Source organism: Oncorhynchus masou, chromosome 20, assembly GCF_036934945.1.
Source record: "Oncorhynchus masou masou isolate Uvic2021 chromosome 20, UVic_Omas_1.1, whole genome shotgun sequence".
In the NCBI taxonomy this organism is placed as follows: Eukaryota; Metazoa; Chordata; class Actinopteri; order Salmoniformes; family Salmonidae; genus Oncorhynchus; species Oncorhynchus masou.
In genome coordinates, this window is record NC_088231.1 from 1,088,728 (window position 1) to 1,111,986 (window position 23,259).

Below are 23,259 nucleotides of genomic sequence, written 5' to 3' on the forward strand. Positions count from 1 at the left end.
TTTTGTAATAGGTGTTGACAAGCTGAATGCACCGAGCTGTTTAAACTACTCCAGTAGTACAAAGCTCGGACACCCATGCATACCTCGCAAGAGATGTCTTCACAATCCCCAAGTCCAGAACGGACTATGGGAGGTGCACAGTACTACATAGAGCCATGACTACATTGAACTATATTCCACATCAGGTAACTGATGCAAGCAGTAGAATCAGATTTCTTTTTAAGATGAAAAAAAAACATCTTATGGAACAGCGGGGAGTGTAAAGACACACACACACACACACACACACACACACACACACACACGCATACGCACACAGGCACTAGCACACGCACTCCCCACACACGTACATTGTAATATTGTTGTATGGTGGTATTATACATTTTGTATTGTAGATATGTAGTGGTGGTATAATGTTATATGATGTACTGTTTTATCTATGTGTAATGTGAGTGCTGTATTGTGCTTGGACCCCAGGAAGACTCCTTTGCAGCAGCTAATGGGGATCCCTAATAAATACAAATACATACACAATCCATGTCCCAATTGTCTCAAAGCTTCTTTAACCTGTCTCCTCCCCTTTATCTACACTGATTGAAGTGGTGACATCAATAAGGGATCATAGTTTTCACCTGTTCAGTCTATGTCATGGAAAGAGCAGGTTTTCCTAATGTTTGGTACACTCAGTGTATATTAAATTATTTATCTCGCACTATCCATTTAAAATGACTGTTCACTGATATATTATATTGAATTTTAATGACAATCAATGGCCATGCTAATGTTTGCCGAAAATGCTAACATGCAAAGTAAGCATACAGAAATATTAAACAAGTACTTCAATCCTGATTCAGTGGTGAACTATTAATATACTGTGCAAGAATTCACATTTCAACTATGTAATCAATGAAACAATGTTAACAGAGTTGACCAAAAAGAAACTCAACTGCTCAAAATTTGAAATGTATTTTTTTGCAGCATAGGAGAAATGTCATCTTGTCTTACCCCTTGGCGTCTTCCTGGGTTGTTATGGTCTTCAGCTAAGATGGTACCATTGGACAGCTCTGGGAGAATCCCCAAATATCTCAGTTGGAGCTATAACCTTGTCTGTGCTAAGCAGAAAATACCCTCTGACCTCCTAGCTTCTGTTCTTTTAACTCAGTGTTTCCCAAACCTCTCCTTAAAGTACCCCCAGCCATTTGCCCTTATTTGATTTATTCCAGAACTATCACAGCTGACTTAACTGGTTAAGTGACTAGTTGAATCAGGTGTATTTGTACTGGAATACATAGAGTAGGCTGGGTTAGGGTTGCAAAATTACTTTTGGGAAAGTTACTGGAATTGAGCAAATTTAAAGGGTACCAAAGGAGAGTTTTGGGGAACTACTTTAGTTCAATAAAAAAGGCTGATATGACATTGCGACCGCTAAAAAAGAAAGCGCTACCGTTCTGACTTACAAAGCACTCTGCAGCGTCGTCCATGTGGCCTAGTTGGAAGCGTTGCTCGTCCTTAAAGGTTTCGGCAAGGGCGCAGCGCAGGCTATCTGAGGGCAACGCTCGCTCTCGGCTCTCCTGGAACTGGCTGAAAATACTCTGCAGGGGGAAAATGCATTGTAGAGAATTACTTAGTACTGTAAGTTGCCTTACTTATCAAGTCACTAAGGGCCGGTTTCCTGGACCCAGAAGGAATGTTCAATGCAGTCCAGGATTAGTCTTAATTCTAGATGTGGAACACTGCCGACTAGACACAGACGTCAATTTTACATCTATTTCATGTTGGATCAACGCTATTTTATTGAAATGAAGTGGAAACAATATTGATTCAACTAGTGTGTTCCCAGTGGGTGGGTTTAAAATATTTACAAATATCAATGGCTACTTTTGTTTAAATAGAAACATAATAACTATTCTACATTTTAATGAGTGGTATGGTGAACTTGGACATCTTGTGATCTCTTGAATAAGTCATCAAACTAGGTGTAAGATGTATTGTGATGATGATATTATATACAAACCTTTAAAGCGCAGAAAATGCAGGCATCCCCTAGACAAAAATGACCAGGAAGCTGTCTCAAACTCCTCCTGAAAATGTCCAACTGCCATAGCACCTGTTCCGGTGAAATGACAGACAGGTCATATTCAAATCACATTTATATGTGTATTAATCAAACAAAATCTGTAACATAAAATGTTATTACTGTTTTAGTCCTACATGAAGTTCTATATGAAATGTAGACCTAGGTCCTACTTAAAACACGGATACATCTTAATTTAGTAGTAATCTTGCCCCTTAGCCTTCCATAGCAAATAAGCTATGTTTAAACTATTGCATAAACCTGCATATTGACAAGGTTTAGCACTCACCTGTACGGCACTGTTGAGGAAGCAGCTATTCTGGCCTGGTTCGTTCAGCAGGCCTTTGGTGAGAGCCAGAGACAACATGCTCCCAGGCTGATAGGACTTCCCCAGACCCCCACCACCACCAACACCTCCAGGCTTTTTGAAGAGTTTGACCCATGCCAGAGAGTTAGAGCCTGACCCTGGAGGGAGAGTAGTCACAAATTGTTTTTATGTTCTAATAGCAATGGGATACACAAATGTGGCTCTTGGACCAGGAGTTTAAGACCCCTGTTATGAGATATATCCATAGAAAACACTTTAATCATACAATACATCCTGAGGGGCAAGTCCTTATGTGTCCATGCAAATCTTAGAGGAAATAGCACTTGGCCACTGGTTATGATCATACATTGGGTTTGGTAGGATTTAGTGACTTGTGTGATGGAAGCTGTTGTTTACCTTCTCCGGAGAGTGGGGGAGGTTTGCCACAGCTGGACATACTGTGAAGAGGAAGCTGGCAGGCCATGGGACCAATCCATTACATCCCTGCCTCGCACTTCCAAAGAGATCCATTGAAGTCATTCCCAGGTTCATCCATAGGGAAGCTTTGGAATCGCACTATTGTACATTGAATGACAATGGGACCAAGTCTAAAGAGAGATGGGACAAATCATTGGCTTTAAAAAAAAAAACGTTGGGCAATGACGGCACAAACTGCACAAAGCATCATTCTGTTACCAAACTTTGCATCTGCTCTGTTCTACAAGTAAATGTGCTTTTGTAAAAAAAAAAAAATGCAGGAATTGTTAAAAGTAGTAGTCATTGGTTTTTGTTTAAAATACATTTTAAAGTGAAAAACCTGGTTCTCAATGTCACTGTTACCGTTGCATTGCCCTAATATTTAATAGCAGTGAGTTACCACTTAAGTTCTCATGTATCTAACTTGAATATTTTCCCTGTGTTCATTTTCAAATAGATTTTTTGAACAGATTAGGGACAGATACAAATTATCCGTTGAAACAGTTTTTCAGTAAAATGCATCGTAGTTTAAGCCAATTGTCAATGCTATTTGTGATACAATTTCCTGATTTCCCATGGCCACCCCTTTCAGGTGCTTGGTCCCCGCTCTGGCCCCCCATTAAAATACTTCTTAGAATCGCCCCTGCTATTATGTTGAATTACTGCCATTGTTTTATCCTATGCCTTAATACATTGTTTCTGACCTTCTCAAAGTGTTGTGATTTTATTTTACATACACCTAAATAGAATCTTGATGATGATAGTTATATAAGTGACTATAGATACTAGATACTAGTGACCACAGAGACTAGGCCTACAGTTGCAATGGCTTCTCTGTGTTGTGATTGACGTGAGCTGGGTAGACAATGTTGGAACTGTATAGCTTACTTGGACACTGAATCAACAGTCAGTTCACAGGCCGTAGCTGCATTTTCAAGTCAAAGGTTGTCACAGCACTGAAAAATACAGTTCACCCTGGCATTTCATCAAATTATTTAATCACTTTAGGACTGTGTGAAGGTCTGGATACTCCCCATACCAAAACAGCACATATAGTTTGCTAACTAGGCCAATGAGGCTCCCTGCAGGGTTGGGGTCAATATGAATGGAAGTCAGTCGATTCTGGAAGTAAACTGACATTCCAAGCGAAAAATTGAAAAAAGGGCATCAATTTAAAATTACTTCTCAATTAACTGAAAAGTAGAAGATACACTACATGACCAAAAGTATGTGGACACCTGCTCGTCGAATATCTCATTCCAAAATCATGGGCATCAATATGGAGTTGGTCCCCTCTTTCCTGCTATAACAGCCTCCACTCTTCTGGAAAGGCTTTCAACTAGATGTTGGAACATTGCTGCGGGGACTTGATTCCATTCAGCCACAAGAGCATTAGTGAGGTTGGGCACTGATGTTGGGCGAATCTGACGGATTCATCCATCAGACTCCAGAGAACACGTTTCCACTGCTCCAGAGTCCAATGGCTTTACACCACTCATGTGTAATAGTGCTCTTAGGCTTGTGTGCAGCTGCTCGGCCATGGAAATCCATTTCATGAAGCTCCTGACAAACAGTTATTGTGCTGACGTTGCTTCCAGAGGCAGTTTGGAACTCTGTAGTGAGAATTGCAACGGAGGACAGATGATTTTTACATGCTTCAGCACTCGGAGGTCCCATTCTTTGACCTTGTGTGGCTACCACTTTGCTGCTGAGACGTTGTTGCTCCTAGATGTTTCCACTTCATAATAACAACACTTACAGTTGGCCAGGGCAGCTCTAGCATGAAAGAAATTTGACCAACCGACTTGTTGGAAAGGTGGCATCCTATGACGGTGCCACGTTGAAACTCATTGAGCTCTTCAGTAAGGCCATTTTTTTTTACCTTAATTTAACTAGGCAAGCCAGTTAAGAACGAATTCGGGGACAGGGGCTGGGATTAATAATAAAATTAATTAAATAAAAATATAGGACAAAACACACATCACGACAAGAAATTATTCTGTCAATGTTTGTCTATGGAGATTGCATTCCAGTCTGCTCGGTGTTATACATCTGTCAGCAACGGGTATGGACGAAATAGCCGAATCCACTAATTTGAAGGGGTGTCCACACACTTTTGTATATATAGTGTATTTAAAATAAATAAATAAAAATCACTTTTTTTTTTTTTTTTTAAATCACTTCCTGAATTGACTGCCTTCAATTCAAATTCACCCAAACATTACAGACAGGACAGGTTGTTGATCTTGTTGCTGAGCTGTGATGCTGCCGAGTCATGAAGTTTTCCAGGAATCCACAGAATTAATTCCATATGAAGTAGGATTAGGCCTCGGCCAAGTAATAAGCCTAATAGCCTACAGGTAGGTAACCCAGAAGCACATTACAAAACCTTAGGTTGCTCTTATAGAAGTGTAATAACACTGTAATTGCACTTTATTCTACATTGAACTCCATCTCTATCACTATGTGATTGTAAAGCATTACTAAAATAATATGTTATTACAATGTTGTTATTGTAGTAATTACAGTGTTAATACACAGGTATAAGAGCAAAAATAATGGAAGTGTTACCTGTAAAGCTATTCTCAACCTCTTCTCTAAGAGCTGGCTATGGACTATCACTTTAATGTTTCTAATCCATAAAGACACTGCTATATAACACATCATATTTAATATTCTATAATATTTTCTGGGTCCAACCAGCCACATTTTTCTTGAAAGATGGTTATCCTCCTCCTGTCTGACAATGTAGTCAGATCTCAGATGTGCCATGGAAACAATGAGCAGGATGAATTATACCTCCCATTAATACTGTACCTGTGTCCCAAATGGCACCCTATTCCCTTTGAAGTTCTCTACTTTTGACCAGGACCCATACGGAACTATATGGGGAATAGGGTGCCATTTGGGATGCATCCAATAGCTCCTACTAATAGCCATGTATTAAACAAGAAGCCCTGTATTAAGACATATAAATCCCAACCCAAAGTGCTCTACAAACCTACTTCAGGGATCATACAAGAGCTAGAGGCAATAGCGCCAGCATTCCATCTGATATTGTTTCATAACTACCTAGATGTTAGGGGCTAGAGGATGTTTGCTTCTGGACAGGGCTGCAGCTTGGTTTGAAAAAGCTATAAGCCCTGTCCAGAAACAACCTGTTAGGCACTAATGCAGATCTGAAAGGTAAGATAAGAATAAGGAACATGACAGAACATCCCACCTATCGATACATTCCTTTAGGTATGCATGAAATTAGATGTGTTTTTTTGTGAACTATCCTTTCACATTCTGTTTGCCTTCACTGACTTAAGCATAATATCTAACTGCATCTGTAGTTGACCCATGTTTGTCCTTATTTTTGCTATTTGCAAATAATATGTTTTTGCTTGTAAGAATCAAATATTCACAAAATGTGCAAGATGTTTACTGGATACACTGCCTTCAATTCGAATTGAGCCCAACCCTGGTGTCCAGGCTAGTTATCCAGCCCATGTTGTGACCAAAAAGTGGTACAGTATACATATGAACCTGAATAATCACAAGCAAATAGACATTCACAAATATTATTCAATGTGTTTATCTGCACATGTGGTGTATTCTTCAAATAGAAAAAGGATGCTTATCAAAGCCCTATAATTATAACCTAAACCTTCATATGATTTAATTTAGCCGAACATTCTCCATCCTTGCATGCATTGTATTAATCGAAATAGCGAGGGGTTTACACGAACACGAGGGACTTTTCTACCACGCATAGGGCTACTTCAGATGCCATTGCATATCGTGCAATTTACACCTGTTAGGACGCATGCGTCTTATTGGGGAACCGCTTTATTTACCGCAACTCGCATCACTGCATCACAGAAAAACATACCCGTTCGATACAAAATGTCATAGCACACATGCAATACTCACCGTATCTCGTCGATAATATTTGGCCGATATAATAGATCTCCCAAAGCAGCTTAGTTGTCAACATTAGATTGCCACAAGTTTTGTCCCGTTAAAATCCTATAAGCAAAAATGACTGCAATAGACTACACAGACACGCTCGTGGATGTCAGGTAGTACTGGTGGATGGAATCTGTGGGCAAATGCAGTATTAAGGCCTGCATAGCTACAATAAATCGCTACGTTAGTGCAGTGATACAATTCCAACCCGCATTTTAACCGTCATACCCGAAGACTTTTTAGCTCTTGTCTTATTCTAGCCTGACAATTTTCTTGCTGTTTTGACGTTTTCGGTTCAGCAGCGGAATTCATTTGGGGAAATAAATCCAGCAGCGGTCTATGCCTGAATGTCATCCGCAGATTAGTGATGTTTTGAGAGTTGCGAGGTCAAAATCCGCCCCTAGTGTACAGTAGCCTAATGCAATTCCAAAAGAGAAATTTCGGCCGCATGGGCGCATTTGATAGCAAATTGCTTGTCTCGCAGAGCAGACAAGCATTCGGCGTTTGGTTTGTCCCAGTTGAGGTGAGACTAGAAATCACATGACTCAAAAAACTGTTTCACAATAATGCTGACTGCAGCATGTAACGTGACAATATTCTGGGTTTAATATATTAAGCTATGCTTTGACGTTTGCAATTATATAAAATGCACTTATCTGAAGACCATGTTCCTTGTCATCCAAGTAAAGTCAAATCTTATTAAAAAAAATAATGACAGTTTTGGCAGAAACAGGAAGTGTCGTTGTAATTTTATAAATGTCAACATAAAACATGGGAATTTTTTGTGTAGGTAAAATTAATTATGCGGGAAATGGTGGTGGAAATGCCTTTATAGATAACTATTGAAATAATTATGTTCATATATGAAAGTAAATATTGAGTCGTGATGATATGGTGTGTGGTCCTCACACTACCAATAGGGAAACCACACAGTTTATTAGGCTACAGATGAAATAAGTTATGATGAACTTCACAGGGTGGTGAAAGTGCACAGAAGGTCTTATTCTGGTGACATGATGATGCTTGACTGCCATTTGACAAATCAAAATATTCTCGCTCTTATCCATAATAATCTGATCATGTAGACTAGCCAACCCGCACAGCCTACCCGCACTATATATGCAAGCTGTTGGGTAGAGCGCAGGCGCCAAGGCCAGATTTGGCCCATTTGCTCTTTAACACAACAGTTTTTGTGACAAAACTATTGGTAGAGTTGAAAATGCAATGGAAACAAATTGAACTTTAGATTTTTATTTGGTACCTGAAAAATTAAGCAAAAAAGCTAATTCTGTGTGCACTACCTCATCACACACTGATTTTTATCTGCAACAAGTCCGTTTGATAGAAACATACTGTACCACTGGTGGGAAAATGAACATATATTCCGTGTATTCTGGAATATCCGAATGAAAATCTGTCCCCAATTGGATTACAAATCTTGCTACTGTCAAGACACTATTATTGTTATAATGTTAAAACAGCATACTTGTTTAAAATTAATGTACTTTCAAATATTACAAAATTACACATAGGCCTACAGTGCTCTGTTCAGACTGCTCAGACTACAGAGAATTGTTTCACACTGATGGTTCGATCCATATTTTCTGCTATAATTAGTTTGCCAGCCATTGTGGCCAATGAGCAGGTCACATTCTGCAGTTAACACTAACAACATTGCTTTGCATAAAGCTATAGGCTAATTTAACCCAACCGTTTAACTGTTTTAAATGTGGTCTGTCAACGAACCCTAGCAGATAATTTACAGTGTGTGTGTGTGTGTGTGTGTGTGTGTGTGTGTGTGTGTGTGTGTGTGTGTGTGTGTGTGTGTGTGTGTGTGTGTGTGTGTGTGTGTGTGTGTGTGTGTGTGTGTGTGTGTGTGTGTGTGTGTGTGTGTGTGTAAATGGATCAGCCATCAACTGTTGTTGGTCTGAGGTTGGTCATACGGTTCCTGGGTAGTAGCCCACTTACTTTTCTTTTCATTTGCAGAATTGTGTGTTCAAGTCTGTACAGATTCATTTGATCCACATATCCAAACCACACATTGATTTACATAAGCCAATTCATTATACAATGTCATGACAAAGAGATAGATCTTTTTTATTTGCACATCGATAAGCCCATTCTAAAAGATTAATAGGCAACATGTCTACATAATTAAAAGACAAAGATACTTTTGGATCTGATATCCAATATAAGCCAACAGATGCATTGAAGTTTCAATGTATTGCTCATGTTTTTTTTCCTCTTAGATATTTCAATAACATTTCAGCCATGTGTGCTATTTATTTACATGTTATTCTCTGAATACACAATGCAAAACTAAGCATCAGTATCATTACTCAGGCAAATGGCACAGAATTGAAACAGGGCAGCATGGAAGCCCTATTTTAAACCATCAGTTTGTCGTCGGTTGCACATAATCAGAAATCATGATTTAGGCTTCACCTCCAACCCCTACATCGCAGATCAGGCAGTATGGTTAGGGGTGACAGCAGTGGATTTTGTCAGACTAGTGCTCTCTTGTCTTTCCAGGGTATTATGGGTCATCTAAAGGTCATCTAGAGGTCATCGGACTCAGGGATGGGCATAGGTTCCAGAGGCACGGTGGGCAGGATCAGTGGGATGCCGTCAGATATCCATCCCTGGGCAACCCTGTTGAAGGTGGGTCTTTTCACCCCTGGGTCTTGGAGCTCAGAGTAGTTGTGGAGGTTTAAGTCGATCTCGGGCAGCTTGAACGTGATCCCGCTGCTCCGGGGGGCTTTGTCGAAACCACCAAATGGTGTGGCCACCCTGTAAATCAGATGTGGTGATACAAGGGTGAATGCAAAATCAAAATGAAGATCTCTAAAGATGTGACGGTTGTGTAGAATATAGAAAGCTGTCTTTTTATAGGCGGTTATAGTAGTGCATCCATGTAACAGTGAATCTGAACTGTGTTATAAGAAAACCATTTCATTCCATGGAAATGTTTGCAATATTACTGTCATTATATGTACTGATGATCATTTCTACTGAGAGTATTATCCCAGACTTCAGATTTGCATACTTAACTCAAAATCTGCCATGAGAGAAGTGCATGACTGATGCACTATGTTCAAGTAGCACGCAAATCTTTGGTTTAAATTTTGAGCTGTTGAATAGCAGTTGTCTGAAAACTCTCCTCAGAACACCTGTTTTCACATTAGCCTCACCTGTTAAAGCTCTTGTAGTCAGGAGCCTCTGGTCTTGGCTCAGGGACAGGCATCCTGATATTGAGGGTCGCGGCCAGGTTGGGGTCGTTAATGATAGCCTGCTCCCAAGGGGAATGGTAGGACTTGGGTATAGCTGTAGAGTTGAACGTCTCTGCAGGGACATCCTTCAAGGGGCCTCCATATCCTGAGACACATACCAAGAAGACAGGATCATAAGACCAACAGTGCAGCGTACAGACACTCACTTATCCTATCAACACATTAGCAGATCTGTGGGGTTGGACTTAAGTGGGATACATGATTACTGCCAATTTCTTGCTTGTTGTCCTTTCACAAGAAATATAAAGAAGTACTAGGGCATTGAGAATGAATCTTGTTGTGAGAGGTGAGTTTGAATTAATGGTTTAACCCGTAGAACAGGGTTCCCCAACTGGTGGCCTGACAAGTTTTTTTGTGTTGAATTTTCATTGTTGGACATAAAAGACTGTAAAAACAACAGGTAATCAGCTCCAACTGATTTTAATTCAAGAAATCTGTTCCCAAGTATTCCCAAGCATTATAGAGAAACACGGGATTGTATACAAACGTAAGCAAGGTTTGAATTATTATGTTTTAGTCCAACATTATATCTGTTTGAGCTTCATGCAGTCAATTTGCAGTCTACAAATTATTTGTAATTATGTTCCGCCCCCCGACCATCCGCTCCAGAAAAAACTGTCTTGCGACTGAATCTAGAATCTAGAATCTAGTTTGCAATGACAACAAATTAGTCCCTCAGTTGTTACCACCTTTTCACCCATGCTAATTTCATCAAGACATAACAAAAAAAATGTACATTTTGGTTTAGTATTATCTGTTATTATTGTTTGGGAAACAAAATAGGTGTCAACATGACTGTGGCAGTTTTATCAATAGCCACTGTCATTAAATAACAGTATTAACTAGAGCAGTGGAAAAAGTGATGAAGACTCAACACAACTTGTCGATCTTTATCATCTCAAGTCTTAAAATAGTGCACACCGTAAGTGTGCTTTCATCCTTGGTGTGAAAAGCGGGTTGGTCCATTTGACATGGGTTGACACCATGCTTGGTCATATCAGATTCTACAAGAGTGTTCTGTTGGGATCCCCTGCTGACAATTTAACAGAGAGCAAGGCACCGCAGGGAAAGGAAATGCTTCTCATGTATCCTGCTTAAAGGCCAGAGGTCTGCTGAGTCGCTAGGGGGAATAAGACTTGTCTTTAGAGGTAACATGAGCATCTACATAGGCCTTAAAAATACATTCACAACCCATTCATAAGCAGTACATAAGCAGTTCATAAATGCTAATGTCAACAATTGCAAGACAAAGCGTACATATCAATTTGTAGTGGTTGAAAAATACCATTTACTTATGAATGCGGTATGTATGAGTTATGATTGTGTTATGAAGTCCTTATGTAGTATCCCTTCAAGTGAAGCGTTACTCATGTATAACACTACATAATAATGACAAGGATATTTCAATAAGGCCTTATTATCCCCTTAAACTGTATTATTCTGCCTAATAAGCATTCATACATTTTGAAAATAACAGAAGGTATGTTTTGATGCGGTAGCTACATACCTGGTGCAATGCTTTCTGGGTTTCCTGGGGTGGGTGTGTAAGGAAGTGTTTTCGATCCCTCTTTGTTTTCGGCACTGTCTGCATTCTCAGCTAGAAGATCGCTCTGGAAAAAATTAGAAAGTATTTTGTCATTAGCTAAGCTTTCCCCTTTTGCGCAGTTCTGAACCTATCTAATTTATTCATTTGGGGATTAGCTGCACCAAATTGTTAACTTTGCGTAAATGAGGCCCACTAGGTAAATGGGTAGGGCGCTCACAGGTTTTACAAGCATGTTAGCTTAGCACACTGAGCTAAAGCTTGGGCATAAGGTCAAAGCAAGCTCAGCTACTGCCAAAATGTCCATCAAAAGACTTGAAATAGCAACTAGTTCATGTTTGTTTGCAATGCTGAGAATTTATGTGCAATGTTGCTCCATTTGAACAGTTGCCAAAAGTAAAAACAGTAATTTGCAACCAGACCCCCCCCCCCCCAGATACCCCCTGTGGACTGGCATCTGACCAATGCACACATGAACATATAATGCCTTCAGAAAGTATTCTTACCTCTTGACTTATTTCACATTTTTCACAGCCTGAATTCAAAATTGATTAAATATATATTTTTCTCATACATCTACACACAATACCCTATGACGACAAAGTGATAATATGTTTGTAGACATTGTTGCATATTTATTGTAAACAAAATTCAGAAATATCTCATTTTAAGTATTAACACCTCTGTCAATACATGATGAAATCACCTTTGGCAGCAATTACAACTGTGAGTCTTTCTGGGTAAATCTCTAAGAGCTTTGCACACCTGGATTGTATAATATTTGCACATTATTCTTTTAAAAATTCTTCAAGCTCTGTCAAGTTGGTTTTTGATCATTGCTTGACAACCATTTTCAAGTCTTGCCATAGATGTTCAAGCTAATTAAAGTCAAACGGTAACTAGGCCAATCAGGAATATTCAATGTCGTCTTGGTAAGCAACTCCAGTGTATATTTGGCCTTGTGTTTTCGGTTATTGTCTCCCAGCATCTGTTGGAAAGCAGACTGATCCAGGTCTTCCTCTAAGATTTTTCCTGTGCTTAGCTCTATTCCGTTTTTATTTTATCCTAAAAGGACACCTGTATCTTCGTACTGATTGGGTGTATTGCTACACCATCCAAAGTGAAATTAATAACTTTACCATGCAAAAAGGGATAGTCATTTTTTGAAAAACTTCCCTGGTCTTTGTGGTTGAATCTGTGTTTGAAATTCACTGCTCGAATGTGGGACCTTACAGATAATTGTATGTGTGGGGTACAGAGATGAGGTAGTCATTCAAAAGTAATGTTAAACACTATTATTGCACACAGAGTGAGTCCATGCGACTTATTATGTGACTTGTGAAGCAAAATGTTACTCCTGAACTTATTTAGGCTTGCCATAATGAAGGAGTTGAAATCTTATTGACTCAAGACATTTCACCTTTTCATGTTTAAATAATGTGTAAAAATTTTGAAAAAGAAAATTCCACTTTGACATTATGTGATATTGTGTGTAGGCCAGTGACAAAAAATATCTGCATTTAATCAATTTCAAATGCAGGCTATAAGCTACAACACAACAAAATGTGGAAAAAGTAAAAGGGTGTGAATACTTTCTGAAGTAATACACACACACACACACACACACACACACACAACACACACACACACACACACACACACACACACACACACACACACACACACACACACACACACACACACACACACACACACACACACACACACACACACACACACACACACACACACACACACACACACACACACACACACACACACACACACACACACACACACAATCAGCAAGCAACTGATAAGCAGCATAGATACTCTTGAGCAAAGTGCTCCAGGAGCCTCTGGCCAGAGTAGGTGCAGGGAAAGGGCACCAGGCACATGTTTCACCATATCTCCCATGTGTTCTAACACTTTTGTCGGGGTGCACACATCCTTAATGCAACCATTAGACACTCAGAAACGTATTTAAAATCCAGTTATCTGGTTGCAATAAAGCACTTTTGGATCCAAGTAAACAATGAAACAATGTTACTGTACCGTAAAAGAAAATAATCGCAAATACTTTTTAAATCCGTAAGTCCAGAGATCCAATAATGTGATCCCAGGATTTGGACCCTCAACCCATAATGTCCAAGATACAATAATAACTGTGTGTCTGATATAATTAGGCCCGACATTAGGGGGTGGCAGAACCGGGCATGTGTAAATAGGATTTTGGTTATAAAGTCAGTCTGAGTTTTATGAGACTGATTGTGACTGCATTACAGCGTAAATTAAGTTTGGGTTTGTTTCAATCCTGCGCACATGCCAACAGCTGACAGCACAATTCATCATCAATTGGGAGTGCAGCTGCACGTGACTCGATTGTAATGGCTGTGGTAAATGTGGGTTGACGCTGGATATCCCTTTGCATATTAGGGACTATCGGTAAATGGCACAATTTACATGGGACAATACCTTAAAATTCCAATAGCTCCAGATTTAAATGACTTACAAATCTCAGACCAATAATACATTGTACGAATGAATATACAAATATTGAAAGCATTTAATGAGGAAAAAAGGTGTGGAACATGATTTTTTTTTCTCATTTACATGTATTGCCGGTCCCTAACTACCCCCTTATTAGGCTATCCAAAATCAAACTAATTAGGCAAAGGTTGAAAACAAGCCGGCTGAAGCTAATTGGCAAAATGACTTGTCTTACTCTTCCCACTTGTGAACACACAAGAGACACCGATATCAAACCACAACCTGAAACCAACTCACGTTTTAATTCTGTCATGGTCGTTAGCAATTCTTAATGAACCAAGTCTAAAATGAGGCAAAATCAGGAACTGCAGCCATCCTTTAATAATATGTATTTTTTTCAATTCTATATAGACACAAAAAAATATTGTCTGCGTGTGACTGTATGTCAAAAAGTTGCCTTTTTGTTATAAAAAAACATGCGCCATTGCTCTCCATTCCATGCCTCATAGTACAATTTATATTGTCTATACATCTACTATTGCATACTGTATGTGAAATTATTTTTGATAGGCTATGGTTTAGGTGTAGCCTATGGCTACATTTCGAATAAACTTGTATGTCGTAGTGGGACCAATAGGACTATAATGTAATACGAGTTGTGACCTTCATTCATTTCATGTGCACCCCCATGGATTTCGTCCTAGTGCCAGTCCTGGAGTTGAGTGTAAGTCCAAAATTAAGCTGTTTTCTGAAACTCTACAAACAAGACTCTGACTGTCACAGCTCTTTCTGCCCCAACCTCACAGCGGTGGAACAAGCGTCCTGCAGCACTATCCATCTGACCCGTCTATCAAAGATGGCTGCTGTGGCGTCACCCAGATGTATGATATTGGTAGTGAATGTGAGTTGTGAGGTGTGTTGTATTTTGTGGTTGTTTAAGTCTCCATATTTGCATCCACTTATTGTTGGTCTTTGTGATAGGAGCGTCTGGATTACTAAATTACACGAATGTAAATGTAAAAGTCCTTACACTCAGCTGCACGTTTGCCTCATTTTGGATACTTTCAAACGTGTATTTCTCCGATCTTCGCTGGCGCATTTTGAAAAGACGAGAGCCTCTGTTGGATTGCAGTGACAGCTCCTCCAGCATGATGTCTTTGGGAGTGCTAACCTTTATCCCCAGGTCCATGGTGTCCCCTGGGAAAAGAACCAAAACAAGTTTCAGTAGATGCCTTTGACTGACTTTCCATTAAAGGTAGACTCAGCAATGTGATTTCATCTAACACGGTTGAACAGCTTTCTGTTTACAGACATACAGTGCCTTGCGAAAGTATTCGGCCCCCTTGAACTTTGCGACGTTTTGCCACATTTCAGGCTTCAAACATAAAGATATAAAACTGTATTTTTTTGTGAAGAATCAACAACAAGTGGGACACAATTATGAAGTGGAACGACATTTATTGGATATTTCAAACTGTTTTAACAAATCAAATGCTGAAAAATTGGGCGTGCAAAATTATTCAGCCCCTTTACTTTCAGTGCAGCAAACTCTCTCTAGTGAGGATCTCTGAATGAACCAATGTTGATCTAAATGACTAATGATGATAAATACAATCCACCTGTGTGTAATCAAGTCTCTGTATAAATTCACCTGCACTGTGATAGTCTCAGAGGTCCGTTAAAAGCGCAGAGAGCATCATGAAGAACAAGGAACACACCAGGCAGGTCCGAGATACTGTTGTGAAGAAGTTTAAAGCCGTATTTGGATACAAAAAGATTTCCCAAGCTTTAAACACCCCAAGGAGCACTGTGCAAGCGATAATATTGAAATGGAAGGAGTATCAGACCACTGCAAATCTACCAAGACCTGGCCATCCCTCTAAACTTTCAGCTCATACAAGGAGAGGACTGATCAGAGATGCAGCCAAGAGGCCCATGATCACTCTGGATGAACTGCAGAGATCTACAGCTGAGGTGGGAGACTCTGTCCATAGGACAAAAATCAGTCGTATATTGCACAAATCTGGCCTTTATGGAAGAGTGGCAAGAAGAAAGCCATTTCTTAAAGATATCCATAAAAAGTGTTGTTTAAAGTTTGCCACAAGCCACCTGGGAGACACACCAAACATGTGCAAGAAGGTGCTCTGGTCAGATGAAACCAAAATTGAACTTTTTGGCAACAATGCAAAACGTTATGTTTGGCGTAAAAGCAACACAGCTCATCACCCTGAACACAACATCCCCACTGTCAAAAATGGTGGTGGCAGCATCATGGTTTGGGCCTGCTTTTCTTCAGCAGGGACAGGGAAGATGGTTAAAATTGATGGGAAGATGGATGGAGCCAAATACAGGACCATTCTGGAAGAAAACCTGATGGAGTCTGCAAAAGACCTGAGACTGGGACGGAGATTTGTCTTCCAACAAGACAATGATCCAAAACATAAAGCAAAATCTACAATGGAATGGTTCAAAAATAAACATATCCAGGTGTTAGAATGGCCAGAACACAGACCTGAATCCAATCGAGAATCTGTGGAAAGAACTGAAAACTGCTGTTCACAAATGCTCTCCATCCAACCTCACTGAGCTCGAGCTGTTTTGCAAGGAGGAATGGGAAAACATTTCAGTCTCTCGATGTGCAAAACTGATAGAGACATACCCCAAGTGACTTACAGCTGTAATCGCAGCAAAAGGTGGCACTACAAAGTATTAACTTAAGGGGGCTGAATAATTTTGCACGCCCAATTTTTCAGTTTTTGATTTGTATGTCTTAGTTGCACAAAATATTTAGTTTCCCTAAAGATATACAGTATATATTTTGTTCTGACACTCTCCCTAAGACATACTGTACATAGCATGCATTTTTAACCATTTCTGATTACAGCGAGACCTTTATCAAAGGAGAAGTTAATTAACATTATTATTCTGATATCATCTGAAGGGATAATATCAACAACATATTGTTCCTTCAAAATGCCTTTCTGTTGACAATTAGCATGCCTAATTCCAATTAATGTAGTTTCAAAACAAGATGTATAGTAAGCATCACAATATGATAAAAGTTTGCATGTATATATTAATAATTGGTTGCCTCAATATACAGTATACTGCAATACAGCCCTAGGACCATGCCTCAGGACTACCTGGTATGATGCCCCCTTGCTGTCCCCAGTCCACCTGGCCGTGCTGCTGCTCCAGTTTCAACTGTTCTGCCTGCGGCTATGGAACCCTGACCTGTTCACCGGACGTGCTATCTGTCCCAGACCTGCTGTTTTCAACTCTCTAGACAGCAGGAGCGGTAGAGATACTCTTAATGATCGGCTATGAAAAGCCAACTGACATTTACTCCTGAGGTGCTGACCTGTTGCACCCTCGACAACTACTGTGATTATTATCATTTGAACATGCTGGTCATTTATGAACATTTGAACATCTTGGCCATGTTCTGTTATAATCTCTAGCCACCGTGCTTCTACACCTGCATTGCTTGCTATTTGGGGTTTTAGGCTGGGTTTCTGTACAGCACTTTGAGACATCAGCTGATATAAGAAGGGATTTATAAATAAATGTGATTTGATTGATTTGATCTGAATAGTTTAGTAATCATTTGGTTTCTCAGTAATTCTACATTGTATGGTTATTAAACAAAATTGTGCATTGAGTTGATTTAGGCATGCTCTTTGGACAATGCAACCACAGCCTAGTGAATTTCCATTGATTTGCACTCAACAGTGCTAATGCTACTTGCTATTTGCAAGTTCTAGAAAGTCTAGGTGAATTATGATTGTACTCTTCAAATCTGATTGAGACAAATGCAGTCTTGCAATTTTGTATGTATTATTTCTTATTGAATTCAATTTTTATTATGTCATTGTTCTTTTTACTTATTGAATGCTGAACATGATGCTGCTTCGATGAGCTATACCCAAACAGAATGTACTTCAGCTGTCGCAAACACTCACGGTCCCCTAAATGGCTACACACAGTTGTCCTACCCTGCCCTCCATAACTCCCCACCTCACCCGCCCCAAAATAGCACTTTCAAAAGGACAACGACAGAAGGATTTGTCGCCATAGGTAGTAAAAAAAACTTCATTAGCTTATTTATGGCAACTGCTAGAGAAATGGCCCTGACATGTTCAACCCGGATCTGAATAACTGCCCTCCACCAGAATAAGTTTGATTCTCTTTGCTGTTGAGGCTGTCTTTGAGCCCGGGCCCAGATCATACCATTGGCACCGTGGACCTCTCGAGAAATAGCCGCTGCATGCATCTTCCTCTCTCCAGCTGGCATTGTACAGAATTGTGACATTGTGGCTTTGGGAAGGGTGGCACACGATTTGCCCCTGGGTACTGGAAACACATAAAGGACACAGGATGTACTTTCTGTTCTACCCCAGCAGAAAATGTTTTCCAATTATAGTGTTGATATGAACTGAACATTAGAGAGCCAACATACTGTACTGCTATAAATAAAATAAGATTACTGTTAGTGAGGGTTTGTGGTAAAGAGTTATTGCTCACATGGCACGTGCAATACTGGTTGACCTATCGGATAACTACTGCATGTTGTTTAGACCACATTATGATATGCCATTAATGTCCTGTGAGTTAAGGGTCATAAAATATTATGATGGGCCTCATGTCTGGTTTATGATAGCATTAGGTAAGCATTATGACATTTACTTCAAGGACAGGGTTTCTGTCAACCCCAAACCAAAACATTACAAGGCAGGTGTCATTCATTGTTTGCGCTTGAAGAGCAAAGTCAACACTTACTTTAAAATAACCTTGTAAAGAATACTAGTTGATGCGCATTAAGGTGTCACATGACATTCAGCATTGTGAATCATCAGTGTTGGGTGAGGGCTGAACATTGTGTCCCAGGGTAGTATGTGACACTGGAAATCCTTAATGTGATCTTGACAAAATAAATATTTTTACTGCGGCACAATGGCGTTGAGAGAAAAAAAGATACATTTCCGTGACAATTATAATAGCCTAGTTTCCCTAAATCTAATTGCAGCAGTCCTAAAAAACTGAAGTTACCGTGCTAAAATGTAGATGCTTTTGCTTTGCAAACAAATGAAACAAAACAACAATGCCCTTTGTATTCACATCACAACTTTCACTAAACTCTCAATGTTACCCCATCATGTTCATATCCTCTCCTATTTGCATTATGTTTCAGACATGTTGTACAACATCTTTATTCTCAATGTTATGACTGAAATGTAGATCATTTATAGTGCTTTAAATATTTACAAGAATAAATTGCGTATCGAACATGAGAAATATAATTAGAACATAGAGATGTTATTGAACACAATGTTCATAATCAGCTCTTCATACAACATAAACATAGAAACATTATTTCAGAGTGATTACAGTAACCTAACAATTGCATTTTGTTTGTAGCTTCTTGTTTTGTCTTCACAAAATAATAAAGAGGTTTGTTAGTAAGGGATGTGAGATATTGATTAATACAAAGGTTATATGACTGAATACGACAAAAAATAGCATAATCAGAGTTAGTTGTTGTGAATGGTCAAAGCACAACACATTGACACTAGTATTTTGCCATACCTCGGAATCACAACTGCACACCTTGATGGGACTAGTCCATACCTGTGTGTGTGTGTCCTGTCTGTCTTTTAAACGACCTGTATCCTTGACTGGAAGGCAAGGAGGCTCAGGGGTCGACCTAGGTAGTTTTGATCCACCCTGATCTTCACACTCCCGGCCACTGAAGCCAAACTGTTGGGGGGTGTCTCTGTGTCTGTTGTCAATGGAATGTAGCTTACATCAATAGGCTAAATTTAGCAGGCCAAACACTCAAAACCACTCACAAAAGCAATGGGGACGTGGGGAGGCTATCGGAGAGAGGGAGAGGATGGGGCACCTGACCTATGCCACCGGAACCACACCGAAGGAGGGCTCTCCCCTTAAGAGCGCTTGTGTTTCCTGGACCCTAGATATGTATAGGGAAGACATGACACTGAAAGTAGTGTTGGAGGGGCGGTAGGAGGCACTCTTTCCTCTGGTCTAAAAAAAAAAGAAATACCAGTCAAAAGTTTGGATTTTTCTTAATTTTTTCTATGTTCTACATTGTAGAATAATAGTGAAGACATCAAAACTATGAAATAACACATATGGAATCATGTAGTAACCATAAAAGTGTTATTTGAAGTTGCCATCCTTTGCCTTGCAAAGCTTTGCACACTCTTGGCATTCTCTCAACCAGCTTCGTGAGGAATGCAGTTCCAACAGTCTTGAAGGAGTTCCCACATATACGGAGCACTTGTTGGTTGATTTTCCTTCACCTTGCAGTCCAACTCATCTCAAACCATCCCAATTGGGTTGAGTTTGGGTGATTGTGGAGTACTAGTCATCTGATGTAGAACTCCATCACTCTCCTTCTTGGTCAGCCTCGAGGTGTGTTGGGTCATTGTCCTGTTGAAAAACAAATTATAGTCCCACTAAGCGCAAACCAGATGGGATGGAGTATTGATGCAGAATGCTATGGTAGCCATGCTGGTTAAGTGTGCCTGGAATTCTAAATAAATCACAGACAGTGTCACCAGCAAAGCACCCCCACACCATCACACCTCCTCCTCCATGCTTCACGGTGCGAACCATACATGCGGAGATCATCCGTTCACCTACTCTGCGTCTCACAAAGACACAGTGGTTGGAACCAAAAATCTGAAACTTGGACACCAGAACAAAGGACACATTTCCACCGGTCTAATGTCCATTGCTCGTGTTTCTTGGCCCAAGCAAGGTGTGTGTGGTCCAAGTCTGTGTTTAAGGGTCTCTTTTCCAATCTTAAAAGGCTAAATATTCAACACCATGGGCCAGAAAAGGTTGAATACATTGGCCATGCTGTCAATCCAGCATGACTTCTGAAGCGTTCAAAACAACTGGAAAGTCAAAACGGGGAAATCTTAGACTTCAGTGAGTTCAAGACAACTGGAAACTGGAAGGAAAAAAAGAGCTCCGACTGGGAAAAAAACCCGTTATGAACAGTCATCCAACTCAGTATTCCAAGTTGGGAATTTGGGCCTCTTTCTAAAGCTCTGACCTGGAGATCACTGACATCATGATTCAACCTTGTTTTTTTTAGAGTTTCCGGTTATCTTGAAAGCAACATAAATCCAGAGAATGACAGAATTTGCCCACAAGGACCGCCGCGCCACCTCCCTGTTCAAGAGATCACAGCACAACAATGGGAGTCCAAAAATGTATTGTATGCTGCTGCATAAATGGTGTAATATGCCAGGGAGATATGTATACTGTAGCTAAGAAAGTAATACTATGTGTATGTTGTGTAGTAAGCTGTTAGTGGCCCATGTGCATCATCCTAACTATTTAGTCCCTATCCCCCTCATAACTTTGCTTACTGTTCTGACTTGATGGTGCACATGTAGCCTATACTGTTTTCGAGAATGTAATCATTGAATATTGTTTAATATCATTGAATATTGTAAGAGTTTTTATTGTCTGCTTGTATGCCCCCTTTACGTATCCTATGGTTCTGACTTGTTGTACAGGGAGAATACTGTAAGAACGGCCCATGTTCTGAATTCTGTCGCTGTACATTTCAAAAGTGCTGAACAAATAGTTTATTGACTAAGTCCATCCTAGCTCGCTCATTGTCTTAATTGAAATTACGGATTATCTTCTTATTCACTCATCATCTCCTTATGCCATAGTTTTTACATCTCAATTGTCAGTAGAAACCACATTTGTTTAAGCAAGTCAGCCATATCAGCTATGTTTTTTTTAAAGTCAGTAAGGCTGAACTGTTTCACTGCTTCACTGCCAGACAAGGCTCCAGTGATAGCCAGGTGTAGCAGTGGTAACGATTCACTCTAAGGTGTTGAAAGGAAAGCTCTGCTGTTGGGACAGCTTTATGTAGGCACTAACAGTTTGTGGACACTGTTTATCACCGTTATAGTGCAATTAATGTATTGTTTAGTGTTGTGTTGTGGCTTTGCTGGCATGCATCTAAAAAATGTGGGGAGTTTTCCCCACCAAGCTAAAATGCTAAAATTGCCACTGCATAGATATAACTTATTTTTTACACTGTGTTGTAGCAATCAAGCAAACAACTTTGCAGGGGTAATGTTATAGAAATAGCTGTATGTTCATGGGACTTCTAAGATAAGTGCTGTCAAGATACTAAATCATTTATCTTCACAGTGCTGCCAAGAAACAAGCTTACTGCCTTGAATTGTCTAACTACTTCTGAAGTGACTGGTTCTTCTCATGTTATTCCACCCTAATACAAAGACTTGTTGGAGGATTTGTGTCAATACATTTTAATATTAAAACATTCAGAGTAAAAATGAAACTACAAAAGTACACGGAACAAAAAACGCAACATGTAAAGTGTTGGTCCCATGTTTCATGAGCTGAAATAAAAGATTCCAGAAATGTTCAATACGTACAAAAATAAAAAATTATGTGCACTAATTTGTTTACATCCCTGTTCGTGAGCATTTTATCCTTTGTCAAGATAATCCAACCACTTCACAGGTGTGGCATATCAAAAAGCTGATTAAACAGCATGATCATTACACATGCACCTTGTACACATGCCACAGACGTCTCAAGTTGAGGGATCGTGCAATTGGCATGCTGACTGCAGGAATGTCCACCAGAGCTTTTGCCAGAGAATTGAATGTTCACTTCTCTACCATAAGCAGCCTACAACGTCGTTTTAGGGAATTTGGCAGCACGTCCAACCAGTCTTACAACCGCAGACCGAGTAACCACGCCTGCCGAGGACCTCCACGTCCGGCTTCTTCACCTGCGGGATTGTCAGTGGGGGACAGGGGGTGCTGAGGAGTATTTCTGGTTGTAATAAAGGATTTTTGTAGGGCAAAACTAATTCTGATTGGCTGGGCATATGCCCTCCCAGGCCCACCCATGGCTGCACCCCTGCCCAGTCATGTGAAATCCATAGATTAGGGCTTAATGAATTTATTTAAATTGACACATTTCCTTACATGACCTGTGACTGAAAAATCTTTGAAATTGTTGCATGTTGTGTTTATATTTTTGTTCACTGTAGATTTAAATGGTTGGGGTGTCATGTGGCTCTCTTCACAACGACAAA

General features: G+C 39.9%; 2 protein-coding genes across 5 annotated transcripts in view; both read right to left on the reverse strand.

Moving 5' to 3' along the window:
• usp53b (ubiquitin specific peptidase 53b) overlaps positions 1–7,161 on the reverse strand; it is a 52,842-nt gene extending 45,681 nt beyond the window's left edge. For both annotated transcript variants that reach the window (XM_064925991.1, XM_064925990.1), the window contains exons 1-5: positions 6,777–7,161; positions 2,799–2,989; positions 2,364–2,539; positions 2,015–2,107; positions 1,458–1,592 (exon numbers count right to left, since the gene is read on the reverse strand). In XM_064925991.1, the coding sequence (XP_064782063.1) occupies positions 1,458–1,592; positions 2,015–2,107; positions 2,364–2,539; positions 2,799–2,865 (471 nt within the window). In that variant the 5' untranslated portion in view covers positions 2,866–2,989; positions 6,777–7,161. The remainder of the gene's footprint in view (positions 1–1,457; positions 1,593–2,014; positions 2,108–2,363; positions 2,540–2,798; positions 2,990–6,776) is intronic.
• Positions 7,162–8,898: 1,737 nt separating this feature from the next.
• Positions 8,899–19,897, reverse strand: myoz2b (myozenin 2b). 3 transcript variants are annotated; one of them, XM_064925855.1, is made up of 6 exons: positions 19,764–19,897; positions 18,366–18,488; positions 15,166–15,332; positions 11,610–11,712; positions 10,004–10,187; positions 8,899–9,602 (listed from the first exon to the last, which is right to left on the reverse strand). In XM_064925855.1, the coding sequence occupies exons 2-6, from the start codon at positions 18,445–18,447 to the stop codon at positions 9,371–9,373; spliced, it is 768 nt and encodes a 255-aa protein (XP_064781927.1). In that variant the 5' UTR covers positions 18,448–18,488; positions 19,764–19,897; the 3' UTR covers positions 8,899–9,370. The 3 variants fall into 3 exon arrangements, with proteins under 3 accessions (XP_064781927.1, XP_064781928.1, XP_064781929.1); XM_064925856.1 differs by having other exon boundaries at positions 19,722–19,897; XM_064925857.1 differs by lacking the exon at positions 18,366–18,488.
• Positions 19,898–23,259: the final 3,362 nt, after the last annotated feature.

Excerpts from the sequence above, each read along its gene's own strand:
- myoz2b (XM_064925855.1), bottom strand. The coding sequence starts at position 18,447 with ATGTCACAATTCTGTACAATGCCAGCTGGAGAGAGGAAGATGCATGCA. Across the intron at positions 15,333-18,365 it reads AGAGGTCCACGGTGCCAATG|GGGACACCATGGACCTGGGG; the intron begins GTATGATCTGGG and ends TTCTTTTCCCAG. Across the intron at positions 10,188-11,609 it reads CCCAGAAAGCATTGCACCAG|GATATGGAGGCCCCTTGAAG; the intron begins GTATGTAGCTAC and ends TATGTGTCTCAG.